At 44.4% G+C, this 18,857-nt stretch overlaps 1 protein-coding gene and 1 long non-coding RNA gene across 2 annotated transcripts in view; one reads left to right on the forward strand and one right to left on the reverse strand.

The window, feature by feature from the left end:
- Positions 1 to 329, reverse strand: part of Txndc8 (thioredoxin domain containing 8) — a 36,150-nt gene extending 35,821 nt beyond the window's left edge. The window contains exon 1 of the mRNA NM_001004092.3: positions 283 to 329. Coding sequence (NP_001004092.1) covers positions 283 to 306 — 24 coding nt within the window. The 5' untranslated portion in view covers positions 307 to 329. The remainder of the gene's footprint in view (positions 1 to 282) is intronic.
- Positions 330 to 455: 126 nt separating this feature from the next.
- LOC108351128 (uncharacterized) lies at positions 456 to 6,662 on the forward strand. Its single transcript, XR_001838149.3, has 3 exons — positions 456 to 742; positions 1,616 to 1,716; positions 6,441 to 6,662. It is a non-coding gene; the product is annotated as an uncharacterized LOC108351128 (long non-coding RNA).
- Positions 6,663 to 18,857: the final 12,195 nt, after the last annotated feature.

Raw genomic sequence — 18,857 nt, forward strand, 5'->3', positions numbered from 1 at the left:
CTGTCTCTTGAGTAGCTGGAAGTGCCAGCCTGCACCACCAAACCTGGCTTCTCAGGGGCTTTTGAGTTTCATGTACACCATGAGATTCAAGTCAGCCAGAGTCACATGGTCTCGTCTTTTAGTGAGACACTATGGCAAGAGACATAAAACCAAGACAAGACTTGAAAGGTCTCCCTTGACGTAGAGCAATGAAGGAGTACTGGGTGGAGAACACAATGAATGTCTATCAGGACTCATTGGATCCTGCTTTTGAAGCACTCCATGAAGCCAACAAATACTTGCCATGCTTTTAATCTTCTGCACCATGATTATCACCTGGGACTTGCTGCTGACCCTCTCCTGTTGGATCAGGTGGATCACGGTAGCTGTCCCATTAATTACGGCATTCTGCGTGGAATAGAGAGGTAACTTTTCTATGACCTCATTGCATGGGTCATCTCAGAACCTAGAACTTTGGGACTCTGAACAGTTTCACCTTTTAGGCTGTGGCTAGGTGACTAGTTGGCTAGCCAAGACCCTGAACACCGAGGGTTTTGGATACAGAAGCCAAGCTCTGGGTGCTCTCATCTTGCTCTCACCCCTTTGTCATCCATTCCTACACTTTTCTTTATTCTCTGACCTCCCCCATCTCATCAGAAAGCATGCACATTAAGTGGCTCAAAGCTAACTCCATTTAGGATTTTAAGAAAATGTGCGGTAGAAAGAAAAACTACCAACACCTTAATCTCATAATGGGCTTTCTGTAAGTTCATTTTATGACTCACAGATTCCACGAACTTTGCCTTTCTGTTCTATTAGACAACAAGGACACTTCATTTTGACACAATCAGAGGTTGGCAAACTCTCCTCCACAAGGGGCAGAAATATATGGTTTTCCTAGTACCAACTTTTAAAAACTGTAAAAGAAAAAAAATCTTTGTTAACAATCTGTGCACGTACACACACACGCGCGCGCGCACACACAGAGCAAAAATTTAAGGTTTTTCAGAATCAAAACAAAATAATCTGGCTATGACTTCTGTTCCTTAGGGCAACAAGGACAAGAAAAATATGAAAAGTAGTTGGTTCTACAATAAAATAAAAATGAGGAAAATTCTTTGTTTGCCATTCCCCGCCAACCCCCAGACCTGTGTTGATAGAGAGACATGTGTTTGGGCCTGGAGGGGATGCACGCCCATGGCTAACTGGACCTTGGTCTGCTTTTGCTGGCAAGACTGAACCGAAAGTGGTCCAACAGCAAGATGCTTTTTTTCCTTGTGTACACACTGCTATTTTCTCCTACAACAATAAGAGATAGTATTTCCCATGTCTTTGTCCAATATCCCCCTCCTACATATTTTGCCTTCTGAAGTGCTTTGCCTATATTGCTATATAGACCCTGTTGGCATTAGAATTCAGTTTTCCTCTGCTTGATCCTTCTATCATCTCACTCAGGGGTTGGCAAACTGCAGCCAACCAACCAAACCAAACCAAACCACCATCACCACTACCACCACCACCACCACCACCACCACCACCACCACCACCAATAACAACAGAATCCACACTTCACAATTACAGGTCAAAGGTTTAAGCCTCATGGAATCTTCCTTTGTTTCTCTCGGTTTTTATTCAGGAAGGGAAGACAGATGTGACAAGACAGATTGAGCATCCTCTGAACAAGGCCCTTCAGCAGAAGCCCTACTGATGTTCTGGGCTACAGTTTTTGCTATCACGGTGAGTAGGGGGACCCTGTCTGCACAGTACGATATTCAGTAGCATGAGGACATCAGGGCTCTACCTACAGCTGTCACTAGCATCTCTGAGTGGTGGCAACCATAAATGACTTCTGGGGTCAACAACTCACACCCACCTTCAGCAACTACTGCTTCAAAGGGAGGGCTGGCTTCCAGGCTTCTCTTGCACATGGTTTACCTTGCAAGTTCCCAGGTAGTTTTGTCCACTCGTCTAAGGCGAGCTGATTGATACCGCAGCTTCAGAGGTTTTATGTTGCTAGAATTGATTCAGACTTGAAGTCTGGGTCACTTGTCACATAGAGAGACAAAGCAGACGTTCAGACACAGATAATTAAGGACAAACGACTGCCTCACGCTCTGGTATCTGAATGGATATGAGGCTGGGCCATACTTCTGTTCTCCAGTGCTAAGACTTACAGACTTTCACAGCGTTTGCTGCCAAGCATCTCATGCAGCCTCAGGACAAGGAGGGTCATGGGAAGGCATACAGAAGCCTGTTTATTCTCAGGATTTAAGCAGCATTAATATCCAGAAAATAGTTCAGTTTTTACAAAAAGTAGTACCTTTCTAAAGAAAAATGTTTGCTATGTTAGTTCATAAACAGGGAAAATTTCTAGTCTCAGAAAAGTGATCAAGCTAAGAACTTTCTAGAATAAGAGGTCTGAACATTGCCTCTGGACCTACCTGACTGACTGCATTGTTCCCTAACATGTGCTCACATGTGTTTTTCAAGACTCTTTCCTGACATCATCACTGGAATCATGAAAGTCTGAGACAGCCTGGAGAGAGATTCCTTATGAGAAGTCAGAGCTGGATTTTTCTTTTGTTGTTGTTGTTGTTTTTTAAATTTTGTTTGCTATTTAAAAATTTTTTTTAACACAGTCCTGAGTGAAGGCCAGGATTTTTAAAACTTCAAAAGAGGCCAAGGAAACCAGTGAGCGAGAGTACGAAGGGAATAAGTAGTGAGAGGAAGGAAGAAAAGGAAGCAGGTAAAAAGAAAAAGAACAAAAGAAGATAGAGTTAAAATATGACCAGTGGAGGAGGGCCAGGAGGGAATTGTAGACAGAAAGAAATAAGGACTTGGAATCAAGACTTCCATTGTGTGGAAATGAAGAATGGGTTCTCATTAATGCCCCAGCCTTGGCAACTCAAATCCCACGTAGACCTTGATCCAAGGTGAAGACCTCATCAGCATCACGTGGGATCCTGGAAGAAGTGCAAGGCTTTGCATCAAATCCACTGATTGAGAAAGAACCTGCTTTCTGAGACGCTCTGTTACTCCTGTGCATGCCGATGTTTAAAAAGTCCAACTATCAAGAACCACATCTATCTGAGGCTCTCTCTAGAGCAGTGAACAAGCTACCCCGGCATGGCCTGGGAACTGCACACATTCCCAGACCCCACCCCGGACTTACTGACTCAGAACCTCAGAGGGTGAGGCCCGAACAGCATGTTTTAACAAGTCCTCTGGGGATGTGTTGCCCGCTGTAGATTTAAACAGAACCTAACAAAACACAACTGGATTGACTTAGGGTGGTCAGGTGCAAAGCAGCTGCATGACCTCAAAGGTGTGCGGTAACGTTCAGTATATTTAACCCCTTTGTGGCTTGGTACTAATCTACCAGGATAGAAACCATCTGTTGCATATCTGCTCAGTTCCTAACAGGTATTAACCCTTTGGATTGTTGGATTTGGGGGAGATCCAGAGTATTCTCAAGCAGGACCTTGTTCAATCTCAATGAGGTCATGACACCCAAGGCTATTAACCATCATTGTGTGTGTGTGTGTGTGTGTGTGTGTGTGTGTGTCCATGTACATACATACATACATCACACACACACACACACACACACACACACACACACACACACACACACACACTTAACTATGGATCAAACCCAGAGTGTTGGACATTGATGGACAAGTGCTCTACCACTGACCTAGTATTACCCCTCCCCTACTTTTCCACCACACGTTTTAATAATTTATAACCTGGTGTGGCTGTCGTTGCAGACCAATGTCTTGTGATACCGATAATGAATGTAATAGACAGCTGCTCTCTAGACACCAAGTTTTCCATTTTGTTTTTTCGGGACAGGGTTTCTCTGTGTAATAATTGTCTTGGCTGTCCAGGAAGTCACTTTGTAGACCAGGCTGGCCTCAAACTCACAGAGCTCCACCTGCTGAGCTTAAAGATGTGCACCACTACCCCTGACTGACACCAAGTTTTCAGTGTCAGTACTTAAGAAGCTTGTCTGTTAGAGAATGCATGCTTGTGGGGCAGTTAAGAGCACTTGTTGCTCTGGTAAAGGTTCAGTTCCCAGCACCCACATGGTAGCTTATAACCTTCTGTAATTCTAGCTCCGTGGAACTGGCTCTTTTTCACCTCCTCCTGTACCAAGCACACATGTGATACACATGCATACACGCAGGCAAAAAATCAAATACATACAAAAATATGCCTTTTAAAGGGAAATGTTTATTTTAAAACTGTATTTGTCTGGAGATTTAGCAATGAAATAGGCATCTCCATGGGATTTGTTACTGTCAGGAACGAAAGTCTCTGAGCCAAGGCCACGGCAGGGGCTGTATTCACTGGCACAGGCTAAATGAACCAAGATGGCAGGGTCGTCTGGAAATATGCCTGTTTGGGTAGCGTGGAAAAAAGGAAAAGCAAAAAAGGACTCAGAGAAAGACCAATGTACAAATGACCACTCTCCTGCCTCACTCAGGCCCTGCTCTGTGCACGTGGGGAAGTGAGAAGCCTTACTCACCTCAGTGAAAAGCAGTGCCAAGGGCAAAGTTGCTAAATGTGAATTCTTTACAATTTTGCCACAAAGTCATTTTTCCATTGCATGCTTTAAAAATGTGATTATTTTGTGGTTCTTTACATATTCTTATATTTTCCCTGGTATCAAATGGTAGCTTTAGTTTCCCAACTGACCTTCTGTGAATCATGATCTAAATATCTTTTAGGACAAATCTAACATAAAAATACATTAAAAAATAAAGATGTCCCTAGCCAATCAATAATTAAAATGCTGCCCAGGCATGGTCCCACTTCAGAACTTGAGACAGGAGGACATTGAGTTTGAGGTCAGCTACCCAAAAAGACTCTTTAGTATTTTTCTTTTTTTAGTGTGGGTGAAGAAAGAAGTGAGAAGAAAATAGTTTCCTCTAGGCAATTTAGCACCAATCTTTCTCCCTTACTTTAAGGTATTTGTCATAGAAACCACCAGGAGTCATGAGTGGTAACACAATTACAAGGCATTTCCAAGTGATGTATATGTCTATTCCTACCTCAGACCCATACTTTTTTATTACATAGTCAACTAAAATATAAAAGCTGGACACTTAGTGCTGCCCTTTTCTTGAGGTGTGAGGTAGCAGGTGCCACCATGATGAACAAGGGAATGGAAATGATAGGAAAAGCGAGAGCTATGGACAGAGGCAGAAGTGGAGACGTGACAGGTGACAGGGGGCTGAAGTTGGCATACTGTCATTGCCCAGTAGGGTTGGTGGGGTGGGGTGTATTAACCTGGAGCTTATGCAAATACAGACTCAGACCCTGACCTGCTGATCTCTGTGTCCAGGCAATGATGGAGGCCTGAGATGAAGAAAGTGTCATTTTCTGGATTGGATCTTTCTGAAGGACCAACGTGGTCCATGATGCCAGTGGCTGATGTTACCACTGAAGCCCATGCAGATGTCTGTGGTCTGGGCTACCTAAATCCATGTCGAAGTCGGTGGGCTGGGGAGAGCTGGCCCCAATCCTCCTTGGCAGCTGAATGGCTCTCCTCAGTTGATGGCTTCTAGCATGAATGCAGATGGAGAAAGACTCATCCTTCCTTGGGGGCCTGGCCACTAGGAATTTGACCATGATCCAGTGACTATATGAACTTTTCCCCCAAGACAATTATGTTAACATGTGACACAAAGAAATGTGAATTCTATGGAAGACAAATGACTGAAAACTGAGGTCCCTCTATGTAGGGCATGTTTGAGCTAAGGTATAAGAAAACCAGGAGAGACAAAGAGGCCAGGGTTAGATTACAGAGGGACTCATAGAGAGAACTTTGAAGTTGGTAAGCAACAAAGAAGGGTCTTTGAGTGTTCCAGAGCAGGGAAAGTGAGGCAGCCTGTGTCATGCTTTAGGAAGGATGTAATGGCTATTCCTGGTTGTCAACTTGACGATATCGGGAATGAACTACAATCCAGAATTGGAGGGCACACCTGTAATCCAGATCTTTAGGCTGGAAGATACAAGTCTCTGATCTGGATCTTGCCATGGAGATCTTGAGGCACAGTGGCTATGAAATCTTAGGCGCAGACAAGGTAGTATACACCTTTAATTCCAAGAGTCTAAGACAAGGAGATCTCTGAGTTCAAGGTCAGCCTGGGACAAAACAAGTTCCAGATCCAGGTGTGGTGGCACACACCTTTAATCCTCCCATGTCCACACCTGCCCAACTCCTGTGACCTATCTTCCCCTCAAAGAAAGAAGAAGGAGGAAAAAGTTTATATAGTCACTGGATCATGGTCAAATTCCTAGTGGCCAGGCCCCCAAGGGAGGATGAGTCTTTCTCTATCTGCATTCATGCTGGAAGCCATCAATTGAGGAGAGCCATTCAGCTGTCAGGGAGGGTTGGGACCGGCTTTTCCTGGCCCACCAACTTCAACATGGACTTTATTATCTTCTGTTAGAGACCTACATATGGACATTGAAGAAGGAAGATTCACTCTTCTTCACCGCTTGCACTGACTTGCCAGCACATCTGTTGGAGTCTACTTCTACAGAAGAGCAGCTGAAGCAGCCAGCCTTGTGGGACTGAGCAACTACTAGATCCTTGGACTTCCCCTCCACAGCTGCCCATTGTTGGGGAGTTGGACTGTCAGTCATCATAATAAATTCCCTCAATATAGAAAGACATTCCATATGCTCTGTGACTCTAGAGAGCCCTGACTAATACAAAGGGTAAGTTGATGAGGTAGAACAGGCTAAAAGGAGAGCTCTCAGATCCAGAGAGGCCTGATGGGAACTGCAGAACTTTGGTAGAGTGAACAATTTTCCTAGAACATAAAGACTCTGCACTGCTAAGGTAGAAATGACAGTATTGACTGCAAATATTTGTCAACTTTCTATGTCTTTAAAGAACACAAGAGGGCCAGAGATCTCCATCATTGTCAGTCTTGCAAAGATGGTCACTGATCAAAATGGGAACGTGGACTGTCACATACCTCTTTTCAAAATTAAGCCTCAAGAAATACTGCCTCCGTCATCATCTCTCCAAAGCTCCCAAGGTGGGATTTATATACTCCCATAGCTCTGGTCTGTCCATGCTTGGATGAGGAGTCCAAAGGCGGTTATCGCTCATTACTTTTTCTGTATAGGTGGTCTGACTGTGATCTCCCTCCCCGCCCCATGGGTCGTAGGAAGGAGGAGATCCAACCTAAGCCCTGATTCACACCCAAGGTCTCTGTCATCTGCTGTGCAATGGGAGGAAAGGGGCCAGATTTCTTCTACATACCCTTTTGGTCTTGGAGCACAGCTGTCAAGGATGGTACCACCCAGATCACTAGAGTGTAGGTGACTGACATAAACTTATTTTGCCTCTTTGATTCCTTACTTTGGGATTACCCCCAAATTCAAAATTGGTCAGAGCTCCAAGGTTTTCTTATTTGTAAAATGAGAGGCATAGATTCTCCTTAAGGGTTCCTCACAGTTTTAAAGTATGGCAAGAAAGAGTCACTGTGGTAGGTTATGCAGAAGGCCTGATTGGAGATGTCTGGGGCTGAAGAGGAACAGGAAGCACGAGTAGTTACTAGAATGGTCCATAAATGTGTATTGGTTATAGATAGAATTTATAAGGCTACTATAGAAGAATCATTAATGCACAATGAACACAAGGTGCTGGGACGATGGCTCAGTGGGCAAACCATGAGGACCTGAGTTTGGACACGCCTGTGACCTCAGCTCTGGAGGGCCTGCTGGTCTCAAGAAGTCTAACTGAAAGGGAGACCCAAGCTCAAGTAAAGAAATAAATAAGTGGAGAAGTAAATGAAGAAATACACCCAGGTGTAACCTCAGTCGCCGATATGTGATCACACAGGTGAGTGTACCCATACAACATATATACATATGTGTACATCCCCAACATATATACACAAAGGAAAAAATGTTTTAATGATAAAAGTTCATGTGAGATAAAAGTGTGTGGAACTGGAATATATAGCTTCATACTTTAAAAATTGGAGGTTACTGTGCTAAAATATTTATGGCAGAAGTCACCAATCTAGTTGTTACAGTTTGGTCATGTGATTAAACATTCTAGGTATGGAAGAGACCCAATGTTCCCAACTTTAGGCAAGCAGGGGAGGGAAGACGTTAATTGTTGCAATGAGGAGGTTCATGTTGAGGGTATTTATTCTTTTTATGAACAAACTGAGATAAAGTTAGTGCTAAGTCAGCATATTTTCATTTTAAAAACAATTGATTTTATTTTATGTGTTTAAGTGTTTGCCTACATGTATATATGTGCCCCATATGCTTGCCTGGTGCCCAAGGAAATCACAAGAGGGAACTGGGTCTCTGGAACTGAAGGACCAGACAGTTGTGAGCTGCCATGTGGGTGCTGGGAATGTAAACCTGGTTCACTGGAAGAGCAGTGGGTGCTCTTAACCACTGATCCATTTCTCCAGCATCCCTCCCTCCTTCACTCCCTCCTTCCCTCCCTTCCTCCCTCCCTTCCTCCCTCCTCTCTCCTCTCTCCCTCCCTCCCTCCCTCTTTCCTTCTTTCTTTCTTTCTTTCTTTCTTTCTTTCCTTCCTTCCTTCCTTCCTTCCTTCTTTCCTCTCTTTCTTTCTTTCTTTCTTTCTTTCTTTCTTTCTTTCTTTCTTTCTTTCTTTCTTTCTTTCTTTCTTTCTTTCTTTCTTTCTTTCTAAGACAGAGTCTCTCTGTGAAGTCCTAGCCGGTCCTGAAACTCAGTTTGTGAACTAGGCTGGCCTGGAATTAGTGGAGGTTCCTTTAGCTCTGCCTCCCACACGCTGGGACTAAAAACCTGCACCACCATGGTACCTGGTTATAAACTCATTCTAAGGGAGGGAAGAAAAGAGAAGGAAGCAAGAAATTGTAGTTTACGAATGAGACTGGGATAGGTCAGTTGTACTTCCAATTTTTCTTAGCAGACTCTTGTAATGACTTATGTACCAATCAGGAGGCTGGGAGACTCCGTCCTAAGAAAACTTGCAATAACAGGAAAAGCGGATTGTCTTAGAATGAAAACGAGAAGTTAAAGGGCTTACTTTTCTCCAGACATCTCACAAAAAATGCTTGTAAAATATGTATTCTATCGCTTGAATTAAAATTATGTGTGTGCACACACATGCACCCATCTTTTTAGAAATGTATATTTAAGTAAGAAAAATTAAAATCAATGAAAAAATAACCCATTATCTAACCTGAGGAAAATGGCTGTCAGCATCACTGTGACTCTGACCTTGCTCTATCTTGCAGTTGTAAGATATTTACTAAATGCTCAGCAAGAATATGATAAACTTCTAAACACTCTTTAACCAGAGAAACACCTTTAGAATCATTCATTCATTTTCCCTGACTAACACTCTGCCCTAGGTAGTTGTAGAGTAGAGAGGCACCCAGTACCCCTCCTGGAGTCTGTGTGTTCTTTCCCCCTGAAACATTTTCTGAGTATGGCAGCGGTATCCGCCACTGTGACCACCATCGGAACTGTGACCAAACGCCCATGGGAAGCACCCTTACTGGAAGAAGGCTTTGCTTTGACTCTTCAACAGTGGCTTGTACCACAGCTTGCTCACAGCCTGGGGAACCAGGAAACAAAAGACTTAGGGCCAGAACCAGAGAGAACTCTCACTCTAACCCATCCAGCTAGGCACCCAAGTCCACAACCTTTAACAACAGCCTGCCAAACATGAATTCTTCAAATACATGAGCATGTGGGAGGCATTTCTCAGTCAAACCAGAACAGCAATGTTCTCAGCAAACACATTCTGGTCTTCAAAGGATTTTTGTTTTGTTTTGCTTGACAAGTAAGTACATTCTGGGTGGTATGGGCAGAAACCACTTTTTAAAAAACTGGGTAGAAACTTAGCCCCTGGTCATCTCAAGTAGATTGTTTTCAAGTGAAGCTCAGAAATCTATGCAGAGGACATGTGGTTCTCCCTATCCCATGGACCACTACCCTCTCAGCTCTGACAGGACTGCACAGCAGGCTTGTTCTTGGTGACATGTGAGCAGCCAATAGCAGTCTTACTATATTATGGGGGTCACCACAAGTTGCCTGTTTCTGTAAATTACCGTTTACTGGTATTTATATCATTATCTTCTATTGTGTTTGGTTGTTTGAACTTCTGGTCATCCTCCTGCCTCTGCCTCTGGAGTGCTGAGATTATAGGCATTGCATCATCCCGACTAGAAGAATGCTGTCTTCTAAAAGGGAGGTTAGCGACCATGTTTTCTGTCCTACAGAAGCAACTAGGGGCAGTAAATAGATGGGCATGGCTGTGTTTTAAAACTTTGCCCCTAAAAGCAATGTGCTGAATTTGTCTCAGAGGCTTCAGTTTGGTGACCCATGTCCTAGGGTGAGATAGAGGAGAATCCCTGTGGATCAAGCAGGACACACAATGGATTGTCTCTTCTGGATGCTTTGCAATGTTCTGGATTGGGATGAGCCGTATGCGATTCCGTGGATAAGACTGGGGCGCGTCAGGTATTTTGGTCATTCTAGAGCCACCAGAGTTGCAATTCCTTTAACGGTGGCATAAGATCCAACGCGACTCATTATGGTGTCTTCATATGGGTGTTGCTGCACCGTCCTTACTTATGCCTGTCTCCCGCTGCCCTGGCCCTTCCCCATTTCTACCTCTTGCTAGTCCCCTCTCCCTCCCCAGACAGTTCCTACTGAATTCATGGTATATGCATTCTATTACCGTCTCGTTCACCTGTCTTCCCTTAAGATCTCTTGCCCCTCTCTCCTAGTGCCCTCCTGCTTTTATGACCCCATCCCCACCCCAACATTCAGCATTAAATCTAGACCTTTGTCTGAGAGGAAACATGTATTATTATTTGCCTTTTTGAGGCTGGTTTATAATTTGCCTAACACAATGGTCTTCAGTTTCTTCCGGTTTATTTTTTTTTCTGAAAATATCATGTTTTCATTTTTTATACCTGAAAGTGATCACACCATAAGCATATAGTACATGCTCTTTGCCCTCTATGCGTTGATGGGCATCTAGGCTGGTTCTGCACCTTGGTTAGTGTGAACACTGCAGCAATGAACATGGTGTACCACAATTCGTGTGGTCCCTTGGGTACATGCTAAGGATTAGTGCAGGTTGATCATGTGCTGCAGAAATAAGGGCAGTAGGTTGAAAGAGCCTGTTGGTTTCTCATGAATCTCACTGCAAAGGGATGGAGGACATTTTCCCCTCTTCTCTTCTCTCTTCTCCTTTCCTCTCCTCTCCTCTCTTCCCCTCCCCTCCCCTACCTTCCCCTGCCCTGTTCTTCCTTCCTTCCTCCCTTCCTCCCTTCCTTCCTTCCTTCCTTCCTTTCTCCCTCCCTCCCCCCCCCTCTTTCTTTCTTGGTTTTTCAAGACAGGGTTTCTTTGCATAGCCCTGGCTGTCCTAGAACTTGCTCTGTAGATGAGGCTGACCTGGAACTCATAGACATCCTCTTACCTCTTCTTTCCAAGTACTGGTAATGTTTTTTATAGAGTACTGCCACTTTTATATTATTCTAATTATTAATCTGTCTTGATGATTTTCATGTTACATGGATGTAATGTAACGCCTGCTTTGTTTCAAGGACAATGCATTGAATACTGACTCTTCCTGGCTGCCTATGTGGCAGAGAGAAAGAAACCCCTTCGACCTCTCCTGGGTGGGTATTTCTCACTCACAGGTGTTTGTCTTAAGCTCTTTTCTCTTAAAGCACTGGCACTCCCTGAACTAAGCTGAGCTGTTCCTATGATGTGCCCAGACCAAGGATCCTACTGGGTGTGTCCTGGCACATGAGAATAGCGCCAATAGATGACTCTTCTGGATGTGACTGGACACCATCCATCTGCTGAGGGCATGAATGGTGCATACATAGGTGGAGGAGAGAGGACGTCCTCTCCTTCTCAGTCTCACTGAATACCTCAGCTTATCTTTTTTTGACCTTGACCTGGTCCTAATCCTGAGATTCAGACTAAAGGACCAACCTGCTTTCCTGAGTCTGCTTCTTGAAGATCATGGGACTTGATAATCCTATGAGCTAGTGCAATAAAGACACACACACACACACACACACACACACACACACACACACACACACACACACACAGGTTCTCTTTCTTTGAAGAGTCTTGACTCATCATTCCCCAAAGCCCACATGGCTTTTGTTTGCTTTGTAGTCAGATATTGCCTACCTCAGAATCTATAAAGACCTGCTATCTAATTTAAATACCACCACTCATTCTGTTTCTCAGAAGGCACCATGACTTCTGTGTGTTCCAGACTTAAACATGTTTGACAGCTGTTAATCCACTGAGTGGGGCAATCTTACTGAGTTTTGAGGATCAAATGAGATTATCTGTGTAGTGAGTCTGTCAGCTGTGATCCACCCCACAGATGCAGGAGATTATTACAGCATTCACTTAGCACTAAGCTAACAGTCACCAGGTGCTTATACTGGAAATAATGAGGAATAGTTAAAAGTAAATAGGGCCTATGTCTTAAGTTTATTGGAATGGACTTTCTCTCTACAGCTTGTTTGGGAATTTGGTAAAACTATTTCATTACAGAAGAAAAAATCCACAGAATATACAATACAGAGAAATTTAATTAAGCTAAGTTAGTAGCAATTCTTTACATCCACTTTTTATCTTAAGCCATGCTAGTATGCACATATATGCAATATGAAAACAAAGGGGTAGATTTCACTATTTGCAAGCTGCCTCCTCTTCATCCTCCTCTTCTCCTCTTCCTCCTCCTCCTCCTCCGTTCCTTCTTAAGAAATGTGATGATCCAGCCTCCTGCTTCTGCCATCATGCCCTTGCTGTCTGCTGCTGTATTTTCCCCACCACAATGGATTGTATCTACTGAGAACTGTGATCCAAAATAGACCTTCTTCCCTTAAGTTGCAGTTATAGGGTAGATTATCATAATAGCAGGAAAAGAAACAATGATGACCCACCCTTTCCCCACCACCTTTCCCAGAGCTGAGATAGAATACAGCACCTGCTAGTCAAGTGCCCCACCACCAACTTGCATTCCCAGAACACTAGCTCTTGCATGACCAACAGTCTCTTGTGATCCTCAGGATTTTTGCCACTGTTATTTTTCAACATAATTCTGCCTGGTACACATACTCTTGCAGTGGTTGAATGGATCCCATAGACTCATATATTCGAACACTTGATCTCCAGTTAGTGAAACTGTTTGGGAAGGATTAGGAGGTGTGGCTTTATTAGTGATGTGCCAGAGGGGGCAGGCGCTGAGGATTCAAAAGACTTAGGCCATTTCCAGTGTACTCTCTTTGCCTTCTGCTTTTGGAGCAAGATGTGAACTCTCGGCTGTTCCTGCCACCATGGACTTCTGAGACCATAAGTTCAATTAAATAAACCCTTTAAAAAAATAAGTTGCCTTGGTCATGTTGTTTGGTCACAGCAATAGAAAAGTAACTAAGAAACTAAGACAGTTATTGTCTAATATGAAAACTGCATCAGAGTCTGTTGGGTGTATGCAGGATATGGAGAAGGCATAGTCCATGACTCCAAGTTTGCTTAATATGAATAAAGCTGTAATAAATATACTTGTAGTTGATCATTAGCTGCCCAACTTATAACCTGGAGGTCGTCTGGTGTTCCTCTCCTCTCCTCTATCCCTTCTCCCCTGCTCTTCCTCCCCCTTTCTTTTATCTTTCCCATCCAACCTACCTCTTAAAAACAAAGATAAAACATAGATCAAAGCAATACAGAGAGGGCTGGAATATTACATAATCACTTTCAAAAACTGAAAACTATACACGTTGAAATTTCAAAGGCTTTCTGTGGAAGACATGGGAGGAAAAAACAGGATTTAGGGAGACAAGTTTTTAGGGTATCGACTTCTATCCCACTCTGAAGCATTTTTACCTTCGAAATTACTGGATTTCCCAAATGACTGGGCATGGGAGCCATGTTCCCCGCTGTCCTTCACACTAGACTGTTGCCACAGTGGGTGTGAGATGGGGGAGAGAGAGGGGAGAGAAGGGAGAGGGGGAAAAGAGGGGAGAGGGAAGAGGGGGAGAGAGGAGAGAGGGGAGAGGATAGAGGGTGGACAGAGGGGGTGCAGTTAGATGGGGGAGAGAGGGGAGAGGGGGAAAAGAAGGGAGAGAGGAGAGAGGGGAGAGGGGGGAGAGAGGGGAGAGGGGGAGAGAGAAGAGAAAGTGAGAGAGCAAGAGAGGAGAGGAGGGGGGAGAGAAGAGAGCAAGCCAGAGAGAGAGAGAGAGAGAGAGAGAGAGAGAGAGAGGAGAGAGGAGAGAGAGGAGAGAGAGGAGAGAGAGAGGAGAGAGAGGAGAGAGGAGAGAGAGGAGAGAGAGGAGAGAGAGAGGAGAGAGAGGAGAGAGAGGGGAGACAGAGAGAGGAGAGAGAGAGAGAGAGAGAGAGAGAGAGAGAGAGAGAGAAGAAGAAGAAGGAGGAGGAGGAGGAGGAGGAGGAGGAGAGGAGAGGAGAAGAGAAGAGAGGAGAAGAGAGGAGAGAATGCAATGTTAAAGGAAGGTAAGAGAGATGGGAGAGCTCTGGCCCAGCTTCTCCATAACGTGAGTCATCACCACTGAAGTCTGGAAGGGAAGGGGCCACACTGCTTTAGAAAGCAAGGGGTCAATGGTTGGATCAGAAGGTACTAGGTTCTTTGTACCCCACCACTTACATCTGCTGTATTTTGATTTTGTTGCCTTTACATGGTACAGAATTACTGAATCTTGATAGGATGGTTTGTGTGCATTCCTCTCTCTCTCTCTCTCTCTCTCTCTCTCTCTCTCTGTGTGTGTGTGTGTGTGTGTGTGTGTGTGTGTATGTGTGTGTGTGTGTGTGTGTTTGTTCCTGAATGTTTTTCCCCAAGAGAGAATTTAGTCACCATAGCAAAGGTCTAGGGAGGAGAACAACCATTCCTCAGTCAATACCATATAATTTTGCTATAAAATTGGATAATGAGGAAATATTGTCAGGAAAGCAACCCAGGAGACGTGACCAAGTGGGAACTTATTGTTTGACTGAGTAAGAATGCCAAAGGGCAAGCTCAGACCATGTCATTACCAATTCTTCACACTGTGTTCTCTTTGTCAGTCTTCTTCGTATATGTGTGCAGATGTGTTTGTGTGTGTGCGTTAGTGTGCACATATGTGTGGAGCTCAGAGTTTGCTATTTGGGGTCTTCCTCAGTCATTTATTATCTTTCCACTGGTTCAGCAGGCTGAACATCCAGTGATCACCAGGGAGCCACCTATTTCTGCCCCCTCCCTCGTACTGGGAGTTAGAGATGTGGTATCCCTGGCTTTCTATGTGGATTCTGGGGTGGCCCAATTCAGATCTTCCTACTTTTATGGAGCAAGCACTTTACCGATGTAGCCATTCACTCATCCTCCTTTCTTGCTCCCCAAAACACACGCAAGCATGTTCTTAACCTCATTTTTGACCACGTTGTACCTTCAAAACCACGGTTAGAAGTGTGTGTTCACACCCTTTATACACTCCAGGACTGTGTGGTGTATGATGCTTTTCTGGTGTTCTAATTTACCTGCTTCTCTTGAGCAGGGAGAGGCTCTAACAAGCAGAAGGAGCGATGGATCTGGAGGATGGAAGGACTGGGGACAGTGAGGTTTTTTCACTCTCTCACTGCTGATGACCTCACTCTGAAAACTCTCGCACAGCCTGAGCCTTAATTTTTGAATCTGAAAATGAAGGCAGGCCCTGGTGCTTGCTGATGCACACACAGCCCTGAGCTAAGAGCCTTCCGAGCACTGCATTCTGGAGGGGACTGAAGTCCCCCATTCACCTCTGGAGCCGGTTGCTGGGAAGGAGGACACACTTTCCACACAATCTGAAGTGGGAGCAAATAGGAGAAAAAGGAAGGGTGGTCATATCAGCAACAGAAAGGCAAAGCCACAGGGGAGGGCGGAGTCCAGACACTGCTGCCAAAAAGGTAGGCCTGCTGTGTGTTTCTGACTCACCAGAGAAGAGACGACAGGCCAATGTTGGGTGGAGAAGGCAGTTTGGATGTGTGAAAGTGGATGAGCCTGTTGTAAAAGGCAAAGAGAAGCTCTCAACCGTCTCCTTGTTCTCAAAGTCTCTATTCCACTCTTTGGGGAACCAGTAAGGAGGGTCCTGTCAGAATTTAGCATGTCGGTGCACAGCACAAAGTGATTCATTAAGAAACCAACAAACTAACTCAGGCAATACTGCTTTCCTTTGTTTTTGTCTTTTCTTAGAGGTAGCAGAGTTATAGTTATTCATTTTATTCTTTATGTGTACAAGTGTTTTTCCCTCATATATGTCTGTGCACCAAGTGGGTGCCTGCTGCCTAAGGCTGGAGGTGGGTGAACCTCCGGGGAGGGGAGTTACAGACAATTGTGAGCCATCACATGGGTACTGGGGCTAGAACCTAGGTCCTCTGGAAGAGCAGCTAATGCTCTTAACCGCTGAGCCATCTCTCCAGTCCAGTTTTTTAAGGACAGGGTCCCAGACGAGAGCATCCCAAGGTGTTCTGAGATGCAGAAAATGCTTCTGGAGACCTGGGTGATTACACCCAAGATTGTGAGTTTTTGTGTGCCAATATCATCAAGACAGTGATAGACACGGCAGGATTAGTTTTATTGGTTTTTATTGAATCTAAGTTTGTAAGAGGCATTACTAATTCTCAGCCAATTACATGAGCCTTTCTGCTGTGAGAGGTATTCCCGTTTCACAGATGTCAAAAGTGAAAAATACTCTTTTTTTTTTTTTTTGATGAATAAAACATGTCCACTGGCTTATCTCTGTAGCATAGTATGATTGAGATTTTGTTTGACTCGGATACTCTAATCCAGTGGTGTATGGTGGGGTGTGTCTGGCTGAGATTTTATCAGTCTTCAACACCTTTAATATCTTTAATATTGAACACAGGCCTGTGAAACTCAGTGATGAGGGCTGATGTGTTTGTAGTGGGGGCACCAGGAAGGGAGGTTAGGAATATGGAATGTTTTGGTCATTAGATCTCCGAGCACATTAGGTCAAGAGTGAGTGTCCTTCAACTCCATTGCAAGCGTAGGGCAGTGTCCTTTCCTGGAAGAGGTTTGGGAACATTAAGGCTCCAGATCCATGTGCTGGTTGTGCTTTCCCCCCGGGAAGGGAGTATCTCAGCTTCAAACACCATTGTGGTGCCTGCTGTGTGGACTTCTTCAGTTTAACTCACTTAAGTGGATTCAGTGTGGAGTTGGGAAATCAGAGCTCAGAGCTAGTCTCGTGAACTGGTAGTGTGACCGTGGACTCACGGGGAAGCATTCTTATTGAGAGAAACTGACTGACCAAGCAGGTTGGGTAAGTACCGGTAGTGTGAGGCCTGCTCCTATTACTCCAGCCGGAGAGTGAGACACTTGAACAGCACTTTGTTCAAGTCACATGGCTGGTAAGGTCCTGGTCAGCATTGATGTGGGTTGTGGAGTTCCAGAGCTCTGCACCCATAAATAGGAAATAAACCTTGCTATTAAAGCTACCCAGACACATAAACTAGTCAGCCTGCAAAGAGAGATGTGCTTTACTGGAGATGTGTTTGAAGTGGTATGAAACCCAAAGGATGAGCTAGTTAGGTCCAGGCAGCTTGCTAATAAGTAACCTGGGAGTGAAGCGGCCACATCGTCATTTTAAGAAACGACACATTTTATTGCTCAGTACTTTCAGAGCATGTATCCATGGAATCAAAACCTTTTAAGGAACAATTAGGTAGTTAGGAGATAAAAGAAAGAGTTTCTATGGGCAGCAGATAGAGCATAACTCTTTATAAGACTGAAAGCCTGGAGTATAGCAATAAACAGTCCGCAGTGACGGAACCGGAGGTGCCCTTGACCCGATGAGCGCTGCAGTGGAGTTTGGGCTGCCATACTCCAGAGTGAAGCGGTCACGTACACTGGGAGCCTCCCAAGGCAGTGCTATAACGCTGCTTCTGAATTTTTCTTTGGATAGAGTATTAGAGAAATCTTCCAAAGCCTCACGTCATAGCGATGCGTGTCTATGTGCCGCTTTTTTTGGCACTCGATGACCCGAGCCAGCCTCTAAGGAAACTATCATCAGTTGTGTCTTTCAGAAGCATGTCGCGGGGGGGGGGGGGGGGGGCAGGCTTTGAGAGTTCATAGGCTTACCCTACTTCTGTTTTGCTCTACGCTTCATGGTTACAGATGTTATTTCCCAACTTCCTGCTCTGCCTACCTGCTCACATGCCTATCCGCACCTGTGGACTCTCCTTTTGGAATTGTAAGCCACGATAAACTTTTCTCTCATTAAAAAAAAAAATATGTTTTGTTGCTTCCAAGGCAGGTGTGACTCACCTCTGTGTTTGCATATGTATAAACACAAAAACATCTAGACTATCCCAATTCCTGGAACCTTCCCCAAATGTTTTTCTCTAAATTGTAGGAATTATTTGTTTCCCTTAGGTTTTTTTTTTCTCTTCCTCAGAGCTTAATTCGTGTTTACTAGATGCCAAATGTTACCAAGGATAAACGAATGAAAAGGACACCATGATTCTGTCTTTAAGAAGGGAGTCAGGCCAGGGACAGCTCATACATAGACTGCACTCAATACCTGAGTGGAATGAGAGGGGTGTGGAGATGATTATATGGGAGAAGGCAGCAAGAGTAAAAAGAGGCAAATACATGAATTTAAATGTACCCAAATGCAAAATTAGGGAAGAACCTAGAAAGAATTATCTACAATAGTTTGTAGTTTTTCAGGTCTAAGAGGGAGGCTTACCCTAGTGTGGATCAGCACTAGGAATGGAGAAAGCTAACTGCCCGGCTCTCCTGTGTCCTATGTACTTTTTACTTCTGGCTGTGTCTCTGGACTCTGAAATCTTAGGTGTGTTAATGGTTGAAATCT

This window comes from Rattus norvegicus, chromosome 5 (assembly GCF_036323735.1).
Source record: "Rattus norvegicus strain BN/NHsdMcwi chromosome 5, GRCr8, whole genome shotgun sequence".
Classification (NCBI taxonomy): domain Eukaryota; kingdom Metazoa; phylum Chordata; class Mammalia; order Rodentia; family Muridae; genus Rattus; species Rattus norvegicus.